General features: G+C 52.9%; 1 protein-coding gene across 1 annotated transcript; it reads right to left on the minus strand.

Annotated features, from left to right (window-relative positions):
* Window positions 1–2,044: 2,044 nt before the first annotated feature.
* On the minus strand, window positions 2,045–20,767 carry ZNF282 (zinc finger protein 282; the record flags this gene model as incomplete). The annotated part of the gene is made up of 8 exons (XM_081038180.1): window positions 20,528–20,767; window positions 17,835–18,254; window positions 11,409–11,535; window positions 10,795–10,914; window positions 8,363–8,482; window positions 6,758–6,871; window positions 5,445–5,558; window positions 2,045–2,808 (listed from the first exon to the last, which is right to left on the minus strand). The coding sequence occupies exons 1-8, from the start codon at window positions 20,690–20,692 to the stop codon at window positions 2,045–2,047; spliced, it is 1,944 nt and encodes a 647-aa protein (XP_080894306.1). The 5' UTR covers window positions 20,693–20,767.
* Window positions 20,768–21,120: the final 353 nt, after the last annotated feature.

The following is a 21,120-nucleotide window of genomic DNA, read 5'->3' on the forward strand; positions in this document are numbered from 1 at the left end:
CGTCCTTGCTCCATCACTAAACCTCTTTGGGAATCAGCTCTTTGATGGTAAAATAAAGGGATACACTTGAAGTATGTGCTCCAATGTTTCAAACCCATGTGTCAATAGTGATTTCTCCCTTTTCTTCAAACTCTCAACAGCCAAAACATTTGTTGGTCTTATTTTCTGTAATTTAGATTATGAAAATACTGATTTTTCTGCATATGCTTTTGAGAAGCTGAACACTGCTCCTCCGAACCAAAACACTGGACTAAAGGGTTGCCTTTCGCTCTGACAAAACTCCAGTGAACATGACAATGCTTACTTTCTCATTCAACTCATTTTCTTAAGATTTGCCTCTTTCCAAAAGCAGAATGAAGACATAAGAATCCGTTAGTTGGACTCCAGTTCATCGTGGCTTCCCTGTACTAAGCCACGCTGGAGAATCCCCAGCCTTGCGAACATGCAGTCTGCCATCGGGACACCTTTTTATTTAATTTCAGGAATTCCCTTTGCATGGCAAAAAGGGGTCTGACGAAAGCAGAGCGGCGCAGGTGGGGGGGGCAGAAGCAGAGCGCTCACAGACGTGGTGCTGGATGCCCATGGGGCTCCCCAGCTGGGAGAGCGGCAGGGTCAATGGAGAAGCAGGAAAAGTCATTCTCGAAGCAAACAAGGGTCCTGGGGCATACCACCCCAACCCAGTGCCTGGCCATGCAAGATGCAGAAATGGAGTCTGGCCCCTCGGGACCTGGAGCAGACGCACCAATACAAGGGAGTCCTTTGGGCCCCTGCTGCGGCGCCTGCAGGGTGTGGAGCAGAGGAGGGCTGTGTCCGAGTCCATGAGCGTGGTCGGTTGAGATAGCACCGGTCGGGAGGCTCGGGCAGGAGAGAGACTGAGGCTGTCAGACTCTAGCACCCACGTGCCCTGCCCTCCTGGGAAGAGACTCACTTCCTGGATGCGGTCCCTGCAGCACGAGGCTCTCACCCCTTTGCCCTGGGGAAACTGGAACTAATCATCAGAGTGAGGTCTGACTCAGGGCACCTGCAGCCTCTTGAGGGCCGGGTCACTACTGTGCAGTGAAGAGAGGCTGCTGCACCAGACTGAGGGGCTGGGGGGCGGGGGGAAGGCGGGCTGGGGGCCGGGGCCCTGCCGCCCAGGAGCACCCATGTAGGAAGGGCCTTTTGGAAGCACAACCAGGGGCATTTTGTAGCCAATGTGTTCGCCATTCCCAGTAACCCCTGGAGTTGACTCCCTGTGGCTTCTAATTATTTTTGGTGGCTCAGGGGAAAGGGAGAGGAGAGAGACCCAGAGAGGCCAGGCCAGAAAGGTCTCTCAAACATCAGAGGTAGGCAGTGTGTGTGGTGGGGGACACTGCGCTGAGGTCAGGAGCCCTGCTCCCAGCTCTGCCACTCTCTTCTCCTGTGAATTTGGCTAAACCATGTCACCTACAGCTCCTTTCCTCAGGTACCAAGTCAGGCAAATCCTACCACACCTACTTCAGAGGGATAGGCTAAGGGTGAAAGTCCAGAACAGATAGAAAACACGTTTAAAAAAAGTAGAAAGGGCTATTCAAACGTGAGGCAGTGTCGTCGCCGCAGATGGTCTGTCCCTTAGCACAACCCCTCAGCTCAGCTCGCACCTGCACTTCCCTTTTCAGGGTGTCTTAACCTGGGGACCCGATTTTCTGACCGCAGAAGGCTTCTGACACTCCCTGGTTGCTTCCCCGGATCACAATCGGTGACCCCAGTGGCCAAATGGGCACTCCAGGTGTCTGAGGGGGGTGCCCGAAGCCTCTGGCCTGTCACTGTCCCTCTGGCACCTTGCCTGCGAGACCCCGCCGGGCCGGCTCACGGTCCAGCCTATGAGATGAGTTGGGCTGTCCGTGCAGGCCGGACACGTCTAGGGGACCCTGTCTGGGGTGCAATTCCTGTTCCTGCTTGCCAGTAGGTGGCAGGTGGAGGGAGGGAAGGCGCCGCGAGAGCCACGGGCAGGATCGTGGGTCCTCCGGCCGCCCCCCCCCCACCCCGGCGCAGCCGCAGGGCCCTCCCCTCCCCCAGCCCGGCCCTAGTCTCGCTCGGGAGGCGCCTGGAGGGGCCGCGAGGCGCCGAGGCCGAGGCCTGGGCCGCCGCTGTGCACGCGCAGGTGGTCCTTGAGCGACTCCTTGTAGCGGAAGCTCTTGCCGCACTCGCCGCACGTGTAGGGCCGCTCGCCCGTGTGGATGCGCTGGTGCTTGAGCAGGTTCTGCTTGCGGATGAAGCTCTTGCCGCAGAGCGCGCAGCTGAAGGGCCGCTCGCCCGTGTGCAGCCGCTGGTGGTTCTGCAGGTGCTCCTTGCGGCTGTAGGTCTTCTCGCACTCGGAGCACTTGTACGGCCGCTCGCCGCGGTGCGTCATCTGGTGGCGGATGAGGCCCGAGTGGCAGTTGAAGCTCTTCTCGCACTCGGCGCACTCGTACGGCCGCTCCTTGGTGTGGCTGCGATGATGGATGATGAGGCTCTTGCGCACGCCGAAGCTCTTGCCGCACTCGGGGCACGAGTAGGGCTTGCTCGTGCGCGCGCCGTGCACGAGGCCCCGCCGCAGCCCGCCGCCCGGGCCGCAGCTGCCGCAGCCCCCGCCCCCGCCCGCGCCCGCGCCCCCGCCGCCCGCCTGCGCCCCGCCCGCGGCGCCGCGCTCCCCGGCCAGCGCGGGGAAGCCTTCGTCCAGCAGCCCGGCTGGGCCCCGGCTCGGGGCACCGCCCGCGTTCTCGGCCGCCGGGGGTGCGGGCAGGCTCGACGGCGCGGCCTGAGGCGGCGGGGCCGGGCCCGGGTTCTTCACCAGCAGCAGGCTGTCACCTGCGGAGGAGAAGTGACATGCTGACCGTGCTCTGCCTGCGACCCCACACCGTCGCCAGTTTCCCCTGTGGCTTCGTGCGAGTCATGGGTGTTTGGGCCCCAGTTTCTCTAGAAACATGAGTGATGGAACAAGGCAAGCGGTCACATTCCGTAGAGCTGGGGAGCTCCCTGACCCTCGGACCTGCCCGCCCAAAGCCACCTGTTGGAGAGCACCAGAAGCGAGTCAAACAGGTAGCACACCTGTAGGACAGAGCACACTTCCAGAAGGAGGCGGGCTGCATGAGGAGCCCGCCAGAGGAGGCACTAAGTACATTTTTGCTAAATAACAAACTAAAAAAGGTGGGAACCACTGTTTTACCCTAAGGCAGCGAACAACGTAAGAACTTCAGGAAGGTGCTTTCAAATCACATTCTGTGAGAGTTGGCATCTGGGTAAGGTGGTTCCGTGCCAGGCTTCTGACCACCACTCATTCGGGAAACACCTGGTAGCCACTGGACTCCAAAGTCCTACTCCTACTTCCTGCTGCCATGGAGCCAGCCCCACACACATCACCTTTGGGTGAACTAGAGTTTGTTCCTGCCTTACACTGGCGGAGAGCCGGGAGTAACACACTCATTAATGTATAAAGTCAGGAACTCCTGTTACTAACATCGGATGTCCCGTTAGGCCCAAGCCTGACTCTGAGGCAAACGGGACAGCAGGTCTTTCTCTCTTGGATATTCCAGGGCCGGGGAAGGAGGTTCACAGAGACAGGACTCATACATTTCTCTTTTACTCTCTGCCCCACTATCCTCTCTCTTCCAGGCCGTATCCAGAAGACTCTGCTTTGGGATACCCTGTCTTATCACAAGTTCATCCAGTTTTCCTTGGCAATCACAATGCTAGGTGGGTTTTAAACCTCAGAGAAATCGCTGCTGAGATACTGATTTCATACTCCAACATTAACAAGTGGGCAGGTAGAAGAAACATTTCCAGATAGCCCTGGCTCCCAAATTCCAGGCATTTCCCACCAAATGCTAAAGTTCGAAGGCCGCTCAGAGATAAAACAACATGCAGCCAATTGTTCTATGACTCAGCATATCCAGACTGAGGAAGTAAAATAGTCTGGTAATTTACAAAGCCTTGCATTTTCCGCACAGGCTTTCTTAGATCCTTTCCCACAACTGCAGAGGTCCCACGAAAAGACTCTTCCAGGCCCAAATGGTCCTAGCCAACTTGGAAATATCGGAAGGTAGCCCCACGGGACAAAGTTTTGGGCAGAATTTCCGAGCATAATGTTTGATGAACTGGTTGGTACCTATGCTTCGAGGCCAAAGCTAGAAACGGTGGCCTGGGCAACGCAGAGAAAAAAGTGGAATCAACCGTTGTCACTTCTTCCTGTCCTCATGGTCATCCCCTGGGATTCCCTGTCTCATCCCACTCCGCCCACAGGCTAAAAAGAGGACTGCTTTAAATTCTATTTTGAACAAGGGCATTCACTGCTCCTCCCCAAACCCCTGCCCATTCCTCCAGCCCTTCCCCGCTCTCCAGACTGAAATAAGTTTGTCTCACAGAGAGTGGGATCTGCTTACCTGGGTCTGAAATGGCTTTTCAGATCAGAAACAACCTGTGTCCTCAGCTCTTAAAATCAGCTCTTAGAGGGTGTCTGAAGTATGGACAAGGAACATGTGTTTAGCTGTCCCTTCTACCTCTGATCAACCAAAGGACACTAAGTCAGCTGTTTTGAGGGCGATGGCACTGGGTCTGGCAAGGAACACTAGCCTGACGCTAAGTGTTAAATAATCCATGGACATATGCCTATGGTCACTGGCCATTAATTGGAGTTTCACAAAACACCCGAGACACCTAAGTCAGGTGAGACGTTTGGTCCAAAAGCTGTTGGGAGAAAAAAACCTCCCGTCTTCCTACTTGAACTGCAGGATCTTCCCCAGTGACACTGGGGTGTCTCTCAGAGCTGGTTTGGGTGCTCCAGCCAGTGTTTCCAGCACATGAGCTACCTGCTGCCGTGAGCTCCTGCCAGGCACTGCTGGCTCAGCTCTCTCCCAGCCCCTTCTCCTTTCCCTGTTGTTATGTGCTGAACTGTATCCCCCAAAAGATATGTCGAAATCTGAACCCCCGGTACCTCAGAATGTGACCTTATTTGGACATAGGGTCCTTGCAAGGTAATTAGTTCATATGGGGTCACACTGGAGTAGGGGCCCCTGATCCAATATGACTGTGTCCTTCTGAGAAGACAGCCTCGTGAAGACACATGCAAAGAAAACCATGCGAACATGGAGGGTTGGGGTGACACATCTATAAGCCAAGGAACGTCAAAGATTGCCAACAAACACCAGACGCTAGGAAGAGCCAAGGGAGGATCCCTGCAGCTTTCAGAAGGGCACGGCCCTGCGGACCGCTTGGTTTCAGACTCCTGGTCTCCAGAACTGTGAGACAACATGTTTCTGTTGTTGCAAAGCTACCCAGTTGGTGGGACTTTGTTAAGACAGCTCTAGGAAATAAACACACCTGCCGCCCTCCAGAAGGAAAGGGGACAGAGCTCCTGCCATAAAAATATCACCCTGTCAGGGGGTAAACTGGCGTGAGCAGCCCTCCCTCCGGACGAAACACGCAGGGGTCCCAGGGGTGGCACTCACTGGGGCCAGAATCTAATCCGAGTTCTCCTTCCATTGAGTCGCGCGGGCCCCATGGGTACGGCTGCTCCTCCTGCTTGATCCATGACAAAATGTCATGTGCTGAGATCAGAGACTCTGCATGGAAAGAAGGCAAGCTTAGATTCGGTTGATTTCTGCTGCGCATCCCATCAAAGGTTTGAAAAACATCACATGCAAAGGCTGCTGCTCCAGCTTATAGGGCACGAGGCGGTTTTGGTGTCCGTTTCGTTCACTGGCCGTCCTCCCTCCTCATGCCTTCACAAATGGGATGTCACTTGTGCTCGCTACGTTTGCAGGTGGCCAGGGAGGAGGAGGCTTGCCTCAAAGTCTGTGTGGCCACAGAGCCAGGATTAGAAGAACCTAGGTCCCCTGACTTGTCCACTGAGCCCCAGAGCAGCCTGTGCGTCCAGGCCAGGCCAGAGGGCACCCTGATCTCTGATGGCCACGGGATCAGGGGGTGAGCGGCAGGACTTAAAAATCAGTGATGGCAGAAGCAGTGAGCAAAGGTCAGCGCAACAACTGCAGTGCAGACGGGCTGTTTGTCAGGAAGGGTCAGCTTTCCCTTCTGCCCAGGAGCCCCCTCGGTCTCCTTGCTGCAGAGTTATAGAGTGGACAGTTTACAAGGATTGTTGGATTTTACGTCTGATTTTCTCTTCCTGGTACGGGAAGTGGAATGAGATTTTGGGGTGATAACCAGCAAAAGAGATGACACTGGACTTCTCCAGGTCTGCAAGCATATGTGAACACACACATGCATGCATGCATGCACACACACATGTACACACACACGTGTGCATGTGTGCAAACACACCCACACACAAACCCACGTGCACTCTGGGCAGGTAGCACTTCCCTAGGTTCTTTTATGCTTCCTTTTATGCCTGGACCCTCCCCAGAAGTTTCCTGGGAAATACCTAACTATTAAATAGTATTCACTCAAAAAGTCCAGAAGGTGTAAATTACTTTCTTTTTGTCCCAGAAATACATACAACTTTAAAAAGCCTTTTTGGTTATATTTATTGTTCAAAAATCAGTGCTGAAGTAATTTTACTATTACTTACATGGGCACATTAAATGAACAATTTAATGATGCCTTTAGAAAAATCCGCTCCACTTTACTGATAGTTGTATTCTAAATATCTGTGCAAAGTCGCTAACTGAGGAACACGCTGTATCTTATTCTCTGAGCCTCCACTGGCCTTTGACCCAAAGTCACGCGGATGGATTTGCCAACAGATACAAAAGTCAGCTGATGGGCTGTTTGTCCCCAGTCCTCCCTCTGGCATCTTGCTCACCTGAATTGGGGTCTGTTGGGATATCTCTCTCTGCCAACTCCTGCTGATCCCACACACATGGGTGCTCCTCCTGTTTGATGCGGGACAAGAGGTCCTGGGCAGAGGCTGGCGAGTCTACACGTGGGAAGAGAGGAGCCAAGGTGTCAGGGGACACGGAAAGGCCTGCAAGCTTGTGGTCTGAGTAATCGCTCGTTTCATGCAATTATATCTTTTCCCTACAAATCGGGTATAATTAAATTATATTAATTATTTAAGTCAGCATGGCCCCAAATAACGGAGCTTTTGCTACAAATAAGTGGATACTATTGGGGAGTGACACAAAGTGACTTCCAGAGGCCATCCTGCTGTGCCTCAGCAACTTCCTCCTTAGCGAAGGTTCACGCTTGAATACTGAGTCCTGAGTCCTGAGCACCACCATGAAAAGAGAAATGCCTCTCGTGGGGATTTCCAGGAAAATGACAGCTTCCGGAAAGCCTTTTATCTTAACCATTTAATGGGATTTTTCTAAGATGCACCTTACCTCTTCTTTCTTCTGCAGAGTCTATTACACCTCATTTACCCTTTATTTCCCTCTTATCTCTGATGCAAGGACCATGCTGAGTGAGCAGGGAACCGGCTTTCCTCCACTCAGCCGCTGTCTGTGGGTGTGAGGCTCTGACTAAGGGGGATGAGGTTTGGGGGCTCTAACCTGTGGGTAAGTAAAGAGCTACAGGATGTTAATATATTTTATGCTGGTTTCTTGTATGGGTCCGCTTGGCTAGGTCACAGTACCCAGATATCTGGCCAAACGTTATTCCACATGTTGCGGTGAAGGTATGTTTTTTAGATGAGATTACCATTGAACTCAGCGGACTTTAAACGTAAAGCAGATTACTCTCCTTAATGTGGGTGGGCCTTACCTAATCAGTTGAAGGCCTTAAGGAACATGCTGGCCTCCCCCAAGGATGAGAGGATTCTATCCACAGACAGCCCTGCAGATTCTGGATGTGCCAGCTTCCACAATCATAGAAGCCAATGCCTCCCAATCAATCAACCAGTCTGTTTTCTCTCCATCTCGCCATACACGCACACACATGCACGCCCCCAATGGTTCTCTGGAGAACTCTAATACATATCTGCTGTAACAGAGTTCTCACATACAAACCCCAGCTGGAATGCCATTTGAAAGGAACTCTCCAGACTACCCCACAGGACTGCAACCCACCTGGTGCTCGCACAGAGGCGGCAGCCCATAAAACTTGTATAAAACAATGAAAGCTCTTCCTGGTCAGAAGCAGGTTTTATGGACCGTTGTAGCCCCCACCCCTAAGAGAGCCTCATAAAGTGCCTTACAGGCAGTACCACTGCCCTGATATGGCTTGTCAAGGGGAGGAAAACATTGTTAAACACTGATGTTACAAAGAAAAGAGAGAACAGCACGAAGCCCAGCTGTGCCAGCAAAGCAGCAATGCCATGTGCCATGTTTGCCTCCTAGGGGAAACCCTGTCTCTCCAGCCATCCCAGATCCATAGCTCTTCCAGGTCCAGCTCAGGCCTCCGGCTGGCACACAAGACACAAACAATGCCGGACCGACCTCAGGCTTGGGCAGCTGTTCGGCTTACTCACCGGTAATGGATTCTGCGGGGATGGCTCTTTCCTCCAGGCCCCGCTGACCCCGGGTACACAAGGCTTCCTCCTGCTTCACCTGAGAGGACGCGTCCTGTGCAGGCACCAGAGGCTCGGCTCCTGGGGACAGAGAATCACACCACTTGGTGTCTTTTTTCTGTACGATTGTCACCCAGATGTTCTTGGGATCAGGAGTATGGCTGACAGCACTTGCCAGGGAAGAACACAGAGTCTTGGGTTCCTGCGGGTGACTATGGGGCACTCCAAGGAGCAGAAGATACTGGAGCAGAGAAGCGATCGATATTCAGGACAAAGGGGGAGGCCAAGCCACAAAACAAGGTGTGAAAGGCTGTTCCAGAAACAGCCCCACGCCGGGCTGAGTGCTAGTCAGGCCCGGGCCATAAGTTGGACCTTCGTGAAAGCATCATTCATCCTTGTTTATCACTCCTGTCAGACAGAGGTGGCCAGACACACAGTCATCCTCACACACACACGTACCCACACGCACACACTCACATTCACGTATGTGATTAGCAAGAAGTTAGATGGGCAAAGACCCCCAACCTAGCCCCATTCTTGGATGGATAACACACCGCATCCTATGCAGAAAAGACAACGACATATCCTCTACGGAGGCCCCGCGAGGTGACCTCCTATTAGGTTCTGCACCAGCCCTGGCAGGAGACCATTCAGGCAGCAGGAAAGAGCTTCCACGAGGAATCAAAGACATAGGGCCCAGTTTCAAGTGTCCTGGCCCAGAAGCGTCATGGGACCCCTCTGGCTCTCAGGGGGCTAGTCCCACCCAGGATACGGACACAGCCGTTCCCTGTCCTAGCTCGCGCACACTGCTGGGTGCGAACTCAGTGAAACCACTGAGGGGACAGTGCTTTCGGTGTAAAAGGTCACCACAGCCACAGACCTCAAACGTTTGCAGGTTCTAGGTATTTTCGCCGTACGCACATTTGCCATAAACAGCTTTGCCACAAGCATTTTGCTGCACAACTAATTGGCCACAAGGCCATCTCACCATAAAAGATAAAATAACGAAAAATAAAAGAGGGACGTTAAAAAGGAATGTAATAAGCATATGTTGTCAGTTTGGCTCAAATAAACTCATACAAATTCAAATAAATAAATAAATGTATAAATAAGATGTAATGAAACATGAACAATTAATAACAAAATTAAAAAGACTTTAATTTGAAAAATAAAAATACACTGTTTTCGAAGTCTTTTGTTCACAGCATTATGCTTTTTTTTTTTTTTTTTTGCTTGTTGATTCGTCTCGTTTGGCATCACTTTTTTTCCCCACTACATTTTCTTCCCTCATTAAGAGAAGGTTATCAGTTTCCAACTAAAGAATCGATAATTAATGCTCTTGAATATTTGTGGATTAACAGCCACTTCTTTTATATTCGCACAGCTTGGTAAACTTTTGGTTTTGATGGGCGGGAGGGGATTTGCAAAAACTGGTATGGGACCATTTTCTAGCTTAGGGTGTGATGTGGCTTTATACATAGCTCTGTATGTCATCTGGCTTTCTATGTCATTGTTGTCCCCAATGTTAAGATCTACTTGTCAGTGTACAGATCACTATAAGGACTAAGATTTATAAAACACAAAAATGGGAGTAACTACGAGAACCTCATCAATGGAGAAATGAAAGCAAACTGACAACTAGCTTAAGTACATTAAGTCTGCCAAATGCAAACCTAACTATTAACCAGTTATTTGATCTTTTATGGTGAAAATACCAAACACAGGTGCGCACAGGTGGCAGTTATGCGACAAGGCAGAGAATACAGTTCGAGCACCAGATTGCACCTGGTCCAACACTGCTCAGAAGAGCTGAGGCCCCAAGAAGAGACCCCTAGGGCAGAGCTGGAGCTAGAAGCCTGGCGCCTTCCATCCCAGTGAAAGCTGACTGCATGTCACGCTCTCAGGAGCTGGATTTCCTCAGGACCAGAGATTCCTCCTTGAGCAAGGAGAACGCCTTAAAGGGTAAGTCTGCCTGTGACGTGGGGGTCTGGGTGAGGAGTGGGTGATGATTCTGGAGATGACCACTGAGCAGGAAGCAACGGGCCACAGCACAGCAGCACGTCCATGACTCCCCTTCCGCCCTCCCATCCAGCTGCCCGGGCCTGGGCCTGGGGCTGCTCCCAGGTCTAGAGCCCCTCACTACAGGTCACCATCAGGCCTGCCCTATCCTCCTCTCCCCACACAGCTTCCTGGCCTATCCAGAGCTGCATGGCCTGGAGCCAAAGGACAAGCATCCCCAGTGAGCTTTCAGGCACTGGCATCTTTTCCTGTGAGCGACCGTCAAATTTCAATGGCGGCAGAACTGGCCCCACGAGCAACTCAGAAGCCCCAAGGATGGTAGGGTTTTTGTCTTGCCCTGCCCTAGACCTGGACGTCTTTTCAGCTGCCATCACCTGTGTCCGGATCCATCAGGATTTCTCTCTCTTCTGGGTCACGCTGCTCCCACACGCAAGGCTCTTCCCTGGGCTCAACCTGGGGCGGAGCGTCCGGCTTGGGGACTGGGCCCTCTGCGTCTGGAGTTGGAAGGGAAGGAAGGACAGAGTGAGGATGACCACGGGGCCGATCAAGGGTGATGGCAGAAGCCTCCTTCCCCCCAAGCGCCCCTCCACACCCAGTGCCCCTCTAGGTAGCTGGTTTGTGTCGGGATACCTCTTATGAGGAACCTTGGAAACAAGGCAAAAGACTCTTCAATTTCTGGTGTAGAAAATATGCCAGAATATATCAAAGCCGTTGGGGTGTAGCGTGTGGTGAGGTGTAAATGATAGTTTAAACTGGGTTCCAAAACAGTGGTAGCGTAGCATTCAATTCTATGATAGACCGTGTCACTGGGGCTTACTTTTTCTCCTGTTACGAATCACTCCAGCTTCCTAGCATTCTAAGCAAATCGTTTCTTGAGTTTCCATTAGGAAGAAACATGAACCCTTGCCCCGGTGGCGTGACGTGGGTGGAAAGCATGTCACTCTCCTCTCCAGGACTGCCGGCCACAGCGGTGGGAAGGTGTCCTTACCCAGGGACATCAGGGTTTTGTAGTTCTCCTTCACAAGGTTGTTGTAAAGCTCCTTCTGCCATTCGTCCAAGTTCTTCCACTCGTCCTCGGAGAAGTAAACAGCAATGTCGACGAAAGTCACTGGAACCTGGGCCAATAAGAGTGTCAGTCCGGGACCTCCTACTCGCCTGCCCCTACCCCCTTCCATAGGCCCCTCCCACCCGCAGCCTGGCCTTCGCTCTCCACAGCTCCTCGTCCCCATCCCAGCCCCGTCCATGCAGTGGGGTCAGTCCACGCTATTCCTGACCTCCTGGTGCTTCCAGAACAAGGATGGTCGACACTGCCTTCTTTTTAATGTATTTATTTATTTTTAAAGCATTTAAGCCTATCCTCTGCAATTTCACTGTCAGGTAACTGAGTGCCTGGAGGTCAAGTTGAAGTCAATGCTTTTTGGTGCTCAGTGTGACAGGGGTGTGGTAGGTTCTCAGAGTGGGTACGAAAACCCTGTTATAAAACCTGTATTTCTTGTCAGGTCACCTCTACATACACAGTGACATTTTTGTCATGAAAACCTGTGAAATCGAAAGGCATGTGCTAAAGCTCCGCGACCTTGATGGATTTTGTTCGCCGCTGTATCCCAAGCATACAGAAAGAAGCCTACAGTTTCGGGTCGAGACATGCTTGTCGAATATGTTGAACAGTGGTTGCCGATCCCAGCACGCTCCACTGTAGCCTGAGTGGCCCATCGTCGCCTGTCCCTTGTTATTCCAGGCAGTCTCATCTGTCATACACAGCTGTTATTTCTGTTTGACAAGGATCCTCGTCTACTCATTTCAGTCACCCACCAGCATCACCTCACCTTGGACCAAATCGTTCAAAATGGTTTCACTTCCACCGTTTTAATAACTAAGTGAAGGTCCCTTCTCTGAGCCCAGAGCCTTACGTCCCACCCCTTTCACATCCCTCTGGGACCAGCCTTTCACCCTCACTCTGAAATCCAACCCCTCGATTCTCCCCCATGTCCTAATAATAGTCTTTGTACCTGCACATACAGGGCCACAGCTAGTCTATATGGCACCTTTGTGCGAGTGAGAAAAAGACAGCCCTGTGGACGTCAGGCCCACTGGTGTACGGCGTGGTAGGTGGGCAGCTCCCTCACAGAAGTCAGAGAGGTCAGCCCTTTAGGGTTAGGTGCTCATAACCCTCAGGGCATCCTGCACAGGTACTTTGTGCTTACCTGTATGCCACCTAATGACGAATAATAGCTCACCAGCCCTCTTTGGAAGGAGAACTAGACCTTCCAATTCCCTGGACCCTCCAAGAGACTTGGGCAAACCTTCAACCTCGAAAAGCGACACAGACCACTTTGTTCATTTTCATTCCGGGTTGCTAGACGAAAGTCACAAAATTCCGCAGGTGACACCCACTTGTCTCAAGCTGCTCTGGAAGCCTCTCCTTCCTGTGTTCCCTGGGAAGCATCTTCCCCAGTCTATCCTTGATCGCAGGTAGCTGGTGGCAAGCTCCCTTCCTCGCCCTTCTCCTTCTTACCAAACCCCACAATATATGCCCTTCATCTCTCCTCCACCTCCTGCCTGTGAAACTCAACCCAACCATCTTTTTGACATCTCTGCCTCGCCTTCTGCACTGGCTTCCCCTCCGGGGAACCCCCCTCAACTCTGCTACCTCGAGCAACTCTTCTCTCCCTGTTCACCCAAAACATCCCGACAGACACACTGTGTTCTTTCTTCTTCACAATCCATGCATCCTTTGACCACTTAAAATCTGTCTATGAACCCCCGCTCTCTGAAACCACACCCCGAAAGGTCCTCGGGGGCCTTTGTTAGCCCTCACCCTTTCAGGCTTCTCTGAAAAGTCACACCACCTTTGTCGAATTTTCTCCTGCTTAGTTTCCTCACGATGTAGCCTCCTGCTGCCCAGCTCATGTCTTTATGGTTTCCTCTTCCTCCCCCTCAGACCCCAGGTTCTGCCCTTGCCCTTTGCTGTTTCCTCACGCTTCCTGTGGCATTTTCACTCTTCACAACTTCAATGGTTACCTCTCTGCAGGTGACATTCTTCAGCTTTCTTTGCTTCCTTCAAAGTTCACATTTCAACTGCCTTCTGAGTGGCTCCATTGAATCACCTTTTAAGTACCTCAAACTAAATGTATCCAAAACCAAGTTCATTATCTTTTCTGACACCCCTACCCCTCTGCCTCATTTCACCATTTCTGTGGAAGGCCAACACTCTGCAATCGTATTTTTGCAGGTGGAAATAGTCATCACTTTGTAAAAACTTCACCGCACCAGGATATAGCCGAGGTCTGAGACATGGCTCAGGACTGCAGGGGCCTACCGTCCACCTGGATGGGAAAAACTACCCATGAATTAGCTACCAACCAATGAACAGGTGCAATAGAATCCAAGAGGCACAAAGGATCTGAGAGCCAACAGCCTTCCTGGAATCTGACCAAGAGAATGAAACCAGCATGGCCAAGCGTCCACAATCAACGATAACAATTGCTAGCAACATGAATTTACATTCTCGGTTGTGGGGTTTTCAAATATATCCATAAGTTCTTTGATAGTCCCTTCAAAAAGTACAGCCCAATTCTCCTCCCCCAAGTGCGGGCAGGATTTAGTGACTCACTTCTAAGAAATAAATAAAGAAGTGATGGTGTATGACTCCTGAGACTAGGTCAGAGAAGACATCACAGCTTCCATGTCGTAAGGACACTCAAGCAGCCCTGTGGGGAGGGCCCCACGGTGAGGGACTTGGGCTTCCTTTCCACAGCCACGTGACTGGACCACCTGGAAGCAGCTCCTGGGGCCCCAGTCTAATAGCTTGACGACAGCTTCATGAGACTCTGAGCCAGAAACACTCAGCCGAGCTGCTCCTGAATTTCTAACCCACAGAAAGCTGCAAGATGATAAATGATTATTTTGGGGGGCTGCTACGTTTGGGGGTAATTAGTTACACAGCAATAGGAAACTGACACAGTGAGCTACACGGTATTGTCCCATCAACAGAATCATTGAAGTTACAACTCCACGAAGTACGGAAGCTTCATTTTCCAGCTGAGAACACTGACACTCCGAGGGTCCAACTGGGAATTGACTACGTTATTATTTATTTACACTTCACTTCTTTCAAAAGAAGAATTGAGGAGGCTCAGGGATCGCAAAAACATGCTTGACCCATGGTAGGGAAACCAGTATGTGCAAAGCCAAGAGCCAAACCCTAGCCTTCTGATGCCAGACCCCGTAACCATTCCATTATTCCGTGAGGGCACATGTCAACTCAAGGGTCCTAAGGCCAGATCCAACACACGGAATATACCACAGTGCCACGTAAGGACCGAGCACCGAGGGAAAACGCACAGCACAGATGAGAGTAAGGGCTGCGTGTGAGGAAATGCTGATTGTGCGGGACAAGCACCATATGTCAAACCATCTGAAAACCAGCCTGTGTGGGCTGCAGCGGCAGGAAATGTTTTAGGTATGAACCAGGCCACTGATAAAACCCATTTCTGTGAGACCTCAATAAACCACCGCCAAATAACTCCTCTGGCAAAGTCACTGGGTTGTTGCCTCTGCAGACACGAAGACATACAAGACCCAGTCCCTTATGTAGAAGTGTGAACTCTCCAGCTCGAGTCACTCTGCAAACATTTTTTTGCATACCGCCTATACACCAGGTGCTGGTAGAGGCACAGAGACACAGCAACGAAATGAGCAGAATGTACACTTTCGTCAAAGAAAACGAACCAAGAAGACAAAAAAGAAGTAAACATTTAAGATGCCTGATGGCATAAGTGAGAGTAGGCACAGAGAAAAGAGTGTGCTGCAGTTGGGGGGACGTGGTTCTTTGGTGACCACGGTAGGGCACACTGATCGAGTGACAGCTGAGCGGGCCTTGGTGGAAGTGACAGAGAGGGAGCCGCGCACGTTTCCAGGGAAGGAGCTTTTCAGTGGAGGACAGTCCCTGAGGAGGATGGGTGGTGTGCCGGCAGGAACGCCAGAGGCCAGTGTGCCAGGACAAAGTGGGCAAAGGGGGTGGAATGCAGACGAGGTCAGAGAGAGAAGGCCATCGACAAAATGGGGCTTTTACACTGAATAGTGTGGGAAGCCATTGGGGGTGTTAAACGGAGGTGTAATATGACTGGTGGATATTTTAAAAGGCTCACTCTGGCTGCTCTGCTGAGACTAGGTTGTGTGGGGTGGGGGACAAGGGCAGAGACAAGGGGACCAGGCAAGAGGCCATGGCAATAATCAGATGACAGGTGACAGGGGCTGTGACCAGATGGTGGCAGGAGCAATGCAGGTGGGCAGGACTGGTCAGACTGTGGGTGTTATTTTAGGGAAAAATCAGATAGTATTTTCTAAATACTGGAAGCAGGGTGTGAGAAAGAGAGGAGGCACATCTGACCCCAAGGCTTCAGGCTTGAGCACCTGGGAGGATGGAGTTGTCTTCAATTGAGACGACGGCGACTTTGGGTAGAACAGGTCTCAGGAAGAGGACTGGTTCCGTTAGGGCATGTCACCTCTGAGATATTTACTGATGCCCAGATGGAGACGCAGACTTAACAGGTAGGCCTGTCAATCTGGCATTTAAAAAGGAAGTCTGGGCAAGATACAGAGAGTGGGAGGAAAAGACGGCATTCGGGAGCTGACAGCACACAGACTGTGCTTCAAGCCCTGACACTGGACGAAATCATGAGGGAGTGAGCGTAGGGAATAGCCAAAGACCGAGCCCTGGCCTGCTCCCAACATAAGAAGTCGGGGTAAGGAGTGAAACGAGCAAAGAAGAGAGACGGAGCAGTGAGGTAGGAAGAGAATCAAGACAGGTGTCCTGGAAGCCACATGAAAGGTGTTTCAGGGAGCGAGTGGTCAACTGCACGAAGTGCTGCTGGAAGGGTGGGGACGATGAAGGCTGAGAAAGCGCCACTGGCTTTAACGCCACGGACATCAGGGCTTTGGAAAGACCCAGAGGTGGTAGCAAAAGCCTGACGGGGTGGGTGCCGGGGAGCATGATCCAACGACTGGTTTACTAGAATACCGAGAAGCGAGGAACACGTCGGGTGAGACCTTGGAGGACACAGCACCAGAATCCAGACGGTGAGAGCCTCGACAGGACGCGTGGCCCATTTTTTCCCACAAATTGCAAGGAAAAATGAAAGAGATGAAGGAGGAACCTACAGATTACAAAAAAAGTCTTAAGAGACATAGTAGTCATAACGGGTAGACCTTCCTTAAGTTCTGATTCAAATAAATGAACGGAAAAAAATGATCCTTGTTGACAGAACTGAAAGTTGGAACACCGAGTATTTGAGTAGGTTGAGGTTTTGTTGTGGAGGTAATAATATTGAGATGATTATTCTTTCAAAAAAAAGAGTATCTTTTAGAACCACATACTGAAATATTTATAAACACAATGACTGACGTCTGAGATTTGCTTCAAAATCACATGAGTAGGGATTTCGACGAAACAAGATTGGCCAAGAGTTGACCATGGATGAAGCTGGAAGATGGCTTCCTGAGGGTGCTTTACACTCTTCTATCTACTTTGGCATATGTTTGAATTTTCTATAACAAAAAGGTTTAAAAAGGGGAAGAGAGAAAAGAGGGATGCAAGAAGTGGAGATGGCAAACATAGACTGCTCGCTGAAGAATTCTGCTCTGAAGAGCCGAGAAACAAGGCCCTAACTGGAGGGCAACGTCGCATTGTCTACGTGCTGGTGGGAATGGTCCAGCAGAGGGAAGAGTAAATGATGCAGAAGACAAAGGGAGCCATGCTGCCGTGACTTCCTGCAGTTAAGGGACAGGGTGGGACAGTGAGCCCACAGGAACAGAAAAGGCGGAGTACGTGAGGTGGGCAGACGGATAAATGCTGGGGCTGCACATGGACGTCTCCTTTGAGTGACTTCATGTTCTCTGTGGACCAGAAGGCAGGGTCACGGACTGAGAGGGCCGTGTTGTTGAGCTGGGGGAGAGCGAATAAAAGAGGAAATGGAACGTGAGTTCTGAACTTCGAGAAGGGCCCACCAGAGGGTCGTGGTCATGACTTTCAAGGGACTCGCGTCAGTGTGGTTTGGGATCTGCCTCCAGCCACGTTCAGACAAGCATATACAAAGCCAACCAATGACAAATGGTCATTTGCAGGTGCCAAATGGAAAAGCGTGAAGAGTGTCAGGAATTTGCAGACACCCAGACACTTCAGGGAGGGGCTGGGAACAGTGACAGTAAAGGCTCAAAAACAGAAACATGCAGACTGTGGGGAACGGGTGGAGGCCAACTTCACTGAGGGAGAACATTCGACACTAGGCTGTTCAAGTGGAGACAGGCTTCAAGGAGAAATCAGACAACTTTATGAGGACTGAAAATAAAATCAAAGGTTTGTTCACCTGCCTGGTCCTCCCCTCCAACCGTGTCTCTGTGAACCACCACATACCTTGGGGACCTCCCCCTTGCTGCCCGGGGGCAGCCGCAGGACCCAGAAGTTCCTGTTTCTCAGCAGGTTCTCCATGTTCTCCAGCCGCCTCTGCAGCAGCCCGTACTCCTGCAGCAGGGTCCCCAGCACGGCCCACTTGCTCTCCATATGGTTCCCGAACTCCACGGCCGTCTTCTCACAGTCGGCCAGCTTCTTCTCGGCTGTCCCGGTGCGCCCCTCCAGATTTAGCAGCTGGCTGGCCTGGGCATCCACCTTCCTCTCCACGGCCTGAATGGCGGCCACCACGGTCCAGAGTGAGATCTCCGCCGTGGGCAGCTGGGGCTCTCTCATCATTCGGTCAGGGAAGACGGGTGCCCTATCTGGGAAGGGTGGGAACTGAAAAGGCATCGGTCGCCGGGCATCCATGTCCCATTCTTGAGCCTGGGGACAGAGGGAGAAAGTGACAGCCTGGGATGAGAGCCTGTGTGAGGGGGGAGGACGGCCTGAGAACTCTACAAATCAAAGTCCACGAAGTCTCATTCTTCGGCCAAGCCCCCTCCTCTCAGGGGATGGAGTTCATTAACGTCCCCAGCAATAGACCCAGCAGTCACCCACACAACCTTCCCATGTCCTGCCTGCATCAGTCAAGCTGGTCACTAGTTTTCCCACCTTGGCAGCCAAGGCTGTGGACCCTGGCCTAAAATGTCACCTAGCACTTTCTGTGACTAGAAAGCTACGTTCCTCAAGGGCTGTACTTAATGATACATTTTCTAGAGTTGGCCTAGTATTTTCTGTTTCAAAGTAAGAATTTTCATGTAAGTCATCTGACCCTAATCTTCCCAGCAACCTCTAAGCAGGTTAGGACACGAATGATTATCTCTTCTTTAAAGATGATGAAATTGAGGCCCAGAGAAGTGGCTGGTCATTCTACAGCCCCTCGCTTCACTGCCACCTGGAGTGGTTCTAGGTGTGGCAGGTGACACAAAAAACAAAGTTCAGGTGCTACTGCCACCCTCTCAGCAGGACCGCAGCCAGGGAGCCCAAGTGAGGGAGCAGATGAGCTGCCTTTTTTGCATATACGAGTATTGATTCATGTTTCCAAAATGAAACTCGGTTTGCCAAAAAAATGTTAGTCACTGAAGAGGGGTACCCCATGATTCAGGGCCACTGCTCCCCACCTCCCAGCTCTGGGCCTTCAGCCTGGAAAGTGAGGTCCCATGGGTGCAGTTGGGAGCTGAGCCCTATGACCAAAAGAAGGTGGTCACCTGTTCACTGGGGACTGGGAACCGGCCCCATTCCATAACAGCACCCAGGGCACACTGGCCAGCCTCATAACGGCCTCTCCTTGCCACGGGGCACGGGAGGAGGTGTCATCTTCTGTTCCCCCTGTAGCTGCTGAAGAGGCCCTCAGGCTGGGCAAAGACCTGCTGCTTAGAGGTGACCTGGGCAGGCCTGGGACAGGCATGCCAACTGCCTTCTCTAACTTGGAGCAGCTGTGACAACCACAGAGGCACACCCCACAGCTTCCAGGAATCACTCTGTGACATGAGAAAAAGGCCCTGGGCCCCAGACCTTGCTAAAAGTAAGAGGTGGCGGTATTGCCATCGAAACTATGCACCTGGTCTCATTTAGGCTTCACTCCTGCCTGGTCCACAGAAGGGGTCAAGGGCTGACAATGGAAGTTTACAAAGTCACACAGGACAGCTTACTTTTCACAGGTTTGGAGACCGAGAGCTGAAGAATGATCAAACACAAGGCAACCTGTCCTGGCTGACCTGGCAGAACCCGCCGAGAACCAGGCCACCAGCAGAGGGGCCTCTGGGATTCCTGTCCAGGGTCAGCTGCACACTCTCCTCCAGGCCTCGCTCAGCTCCGCAGCCCCCGCTGCACACACCACTCTGGAGCACTGGCCCCCAAGCTCGTCTGCACACTGAGAGCTTTGTGTCACGCTGAGAAACGACCGGCGCCTGCTCGCAACCCCAGAGACGCTGATTTAACTGGTCTGGGACGAGCCTTGGGCGTCAGCTGTCTTAAGAGAGAGATGCTCAGGTGATTGTAATGTGCAGCCAAGTTTGCCAATCGCCGGAGGGAAGGCAAAGTCACCTCTCAATTGCCCCGTCCCTCCGTCACACCCGGTGCAAGGGAAAAGTAAATTACTGGCTGGTTATACTTGGTGAAAGGTGGCCATGCATTTAAAAAACCTTTTTGTCAAAGTGGCTACAGTGTGAACCTGCGGAGGTACTCGTGTGTGCACCATCCCCGGGAGGGATCCGCGTGCTGCCCGCAAACCCATCCTGGTCCGCGCGAGGTGAGCCCGGCCGGGGGTGGTGACGCGGTCACGACTCAGCCAGGTCCCGGCAACGGCGCGTCTCGGGCCCCTCTGGCCGCCGCCACTGGGCCCGGCCGGCAAGCGGCCTCGGGAGCCTGCCGCTCGGCGGCGCTCGGGCCGGGCCTGCCCGGGCGCCGGGGCCGGGACGCGGGGCTCGGGCCCGGGACTCAGGGCCGGGCCTGCCTCGGGGCCCGCGGCGCCCCGCCTGCCACGAGAGCCCGCCCGGGGCCTCCGCGCCCGCAGCCCCGCGCCCCGCGCCCCGCGCCCCGCGCCCGCAGCCCCGCGCCCCGCGCCCCGCAGCCCCGCGCCCCGCGCCCCGCAGCCCCGCGCCCCGCCCCCACGGCTCGGCGGCGCGGCCATGGCGTTGGGCTGGGGCTGCACCCACCTGCATGGGCGGCATTCCCTCGGCCATTTCCCCGCGCAGCGCCGGCTCCTGGTGGCAGACCTCGTCCGGGGGCAGAGCCTGCGCCCAGCTCCAGCTCCCGCCGTCCAGCCCCAGGCCCTGGATGCCGAGCTGCTGAGGCTGCGGCCGTGTTGACACAAACTGCATCCTGGGAGTGCTGGTCCCCGCTCGGGCCGGCCAGGGAGCAGAAGAACGTTTTCCAGGCGTCTTCCCCCTCGCCGGGCCCGGACAGCTCCATCTACAGCCCGTAGGAGCAAACAGTCCCCTCGGCGGCGCTCCCCGCCCCTCCGCAGCCAGCGCGCCAGCCAATGGCCTCCGAGCTCCTGGCCGCCTGCGGGGACTGGCGGGGGCCACTTCCCGGTCCGGGCCACCGCCACCCCTAAGGTGGCCCTGGGCTGCGATGCTCCTTAGGGCCCCTCAGTCTGCAATGGTCTGCCCTAACGTCCCAAACAATGCAGGATACTGATTTCTATTAATTCTGAAAATGTATTGGATAGCCCAAGGAAAATGGTGTGGGACGCTTCCGAAAATTTTGCATGAGTAATTGTGTCCCCAGACTCTTTCTTCTGGCCTTT

This window comes from Rhinolophus hipposideros (genome assembly GCF_964194185.1).
Source record: "Rhinolophus hipposideros genome assembly, chromosome: 25".
In the NCBI taxonomy this organism is placed as follows: domain Eukaryota; kingdom Metazoa; phylum Chordata; class Mammalia; order Chiroptera; family Rhinolophidae; genus Rhinolophus; species Rhinolophus hipposideros.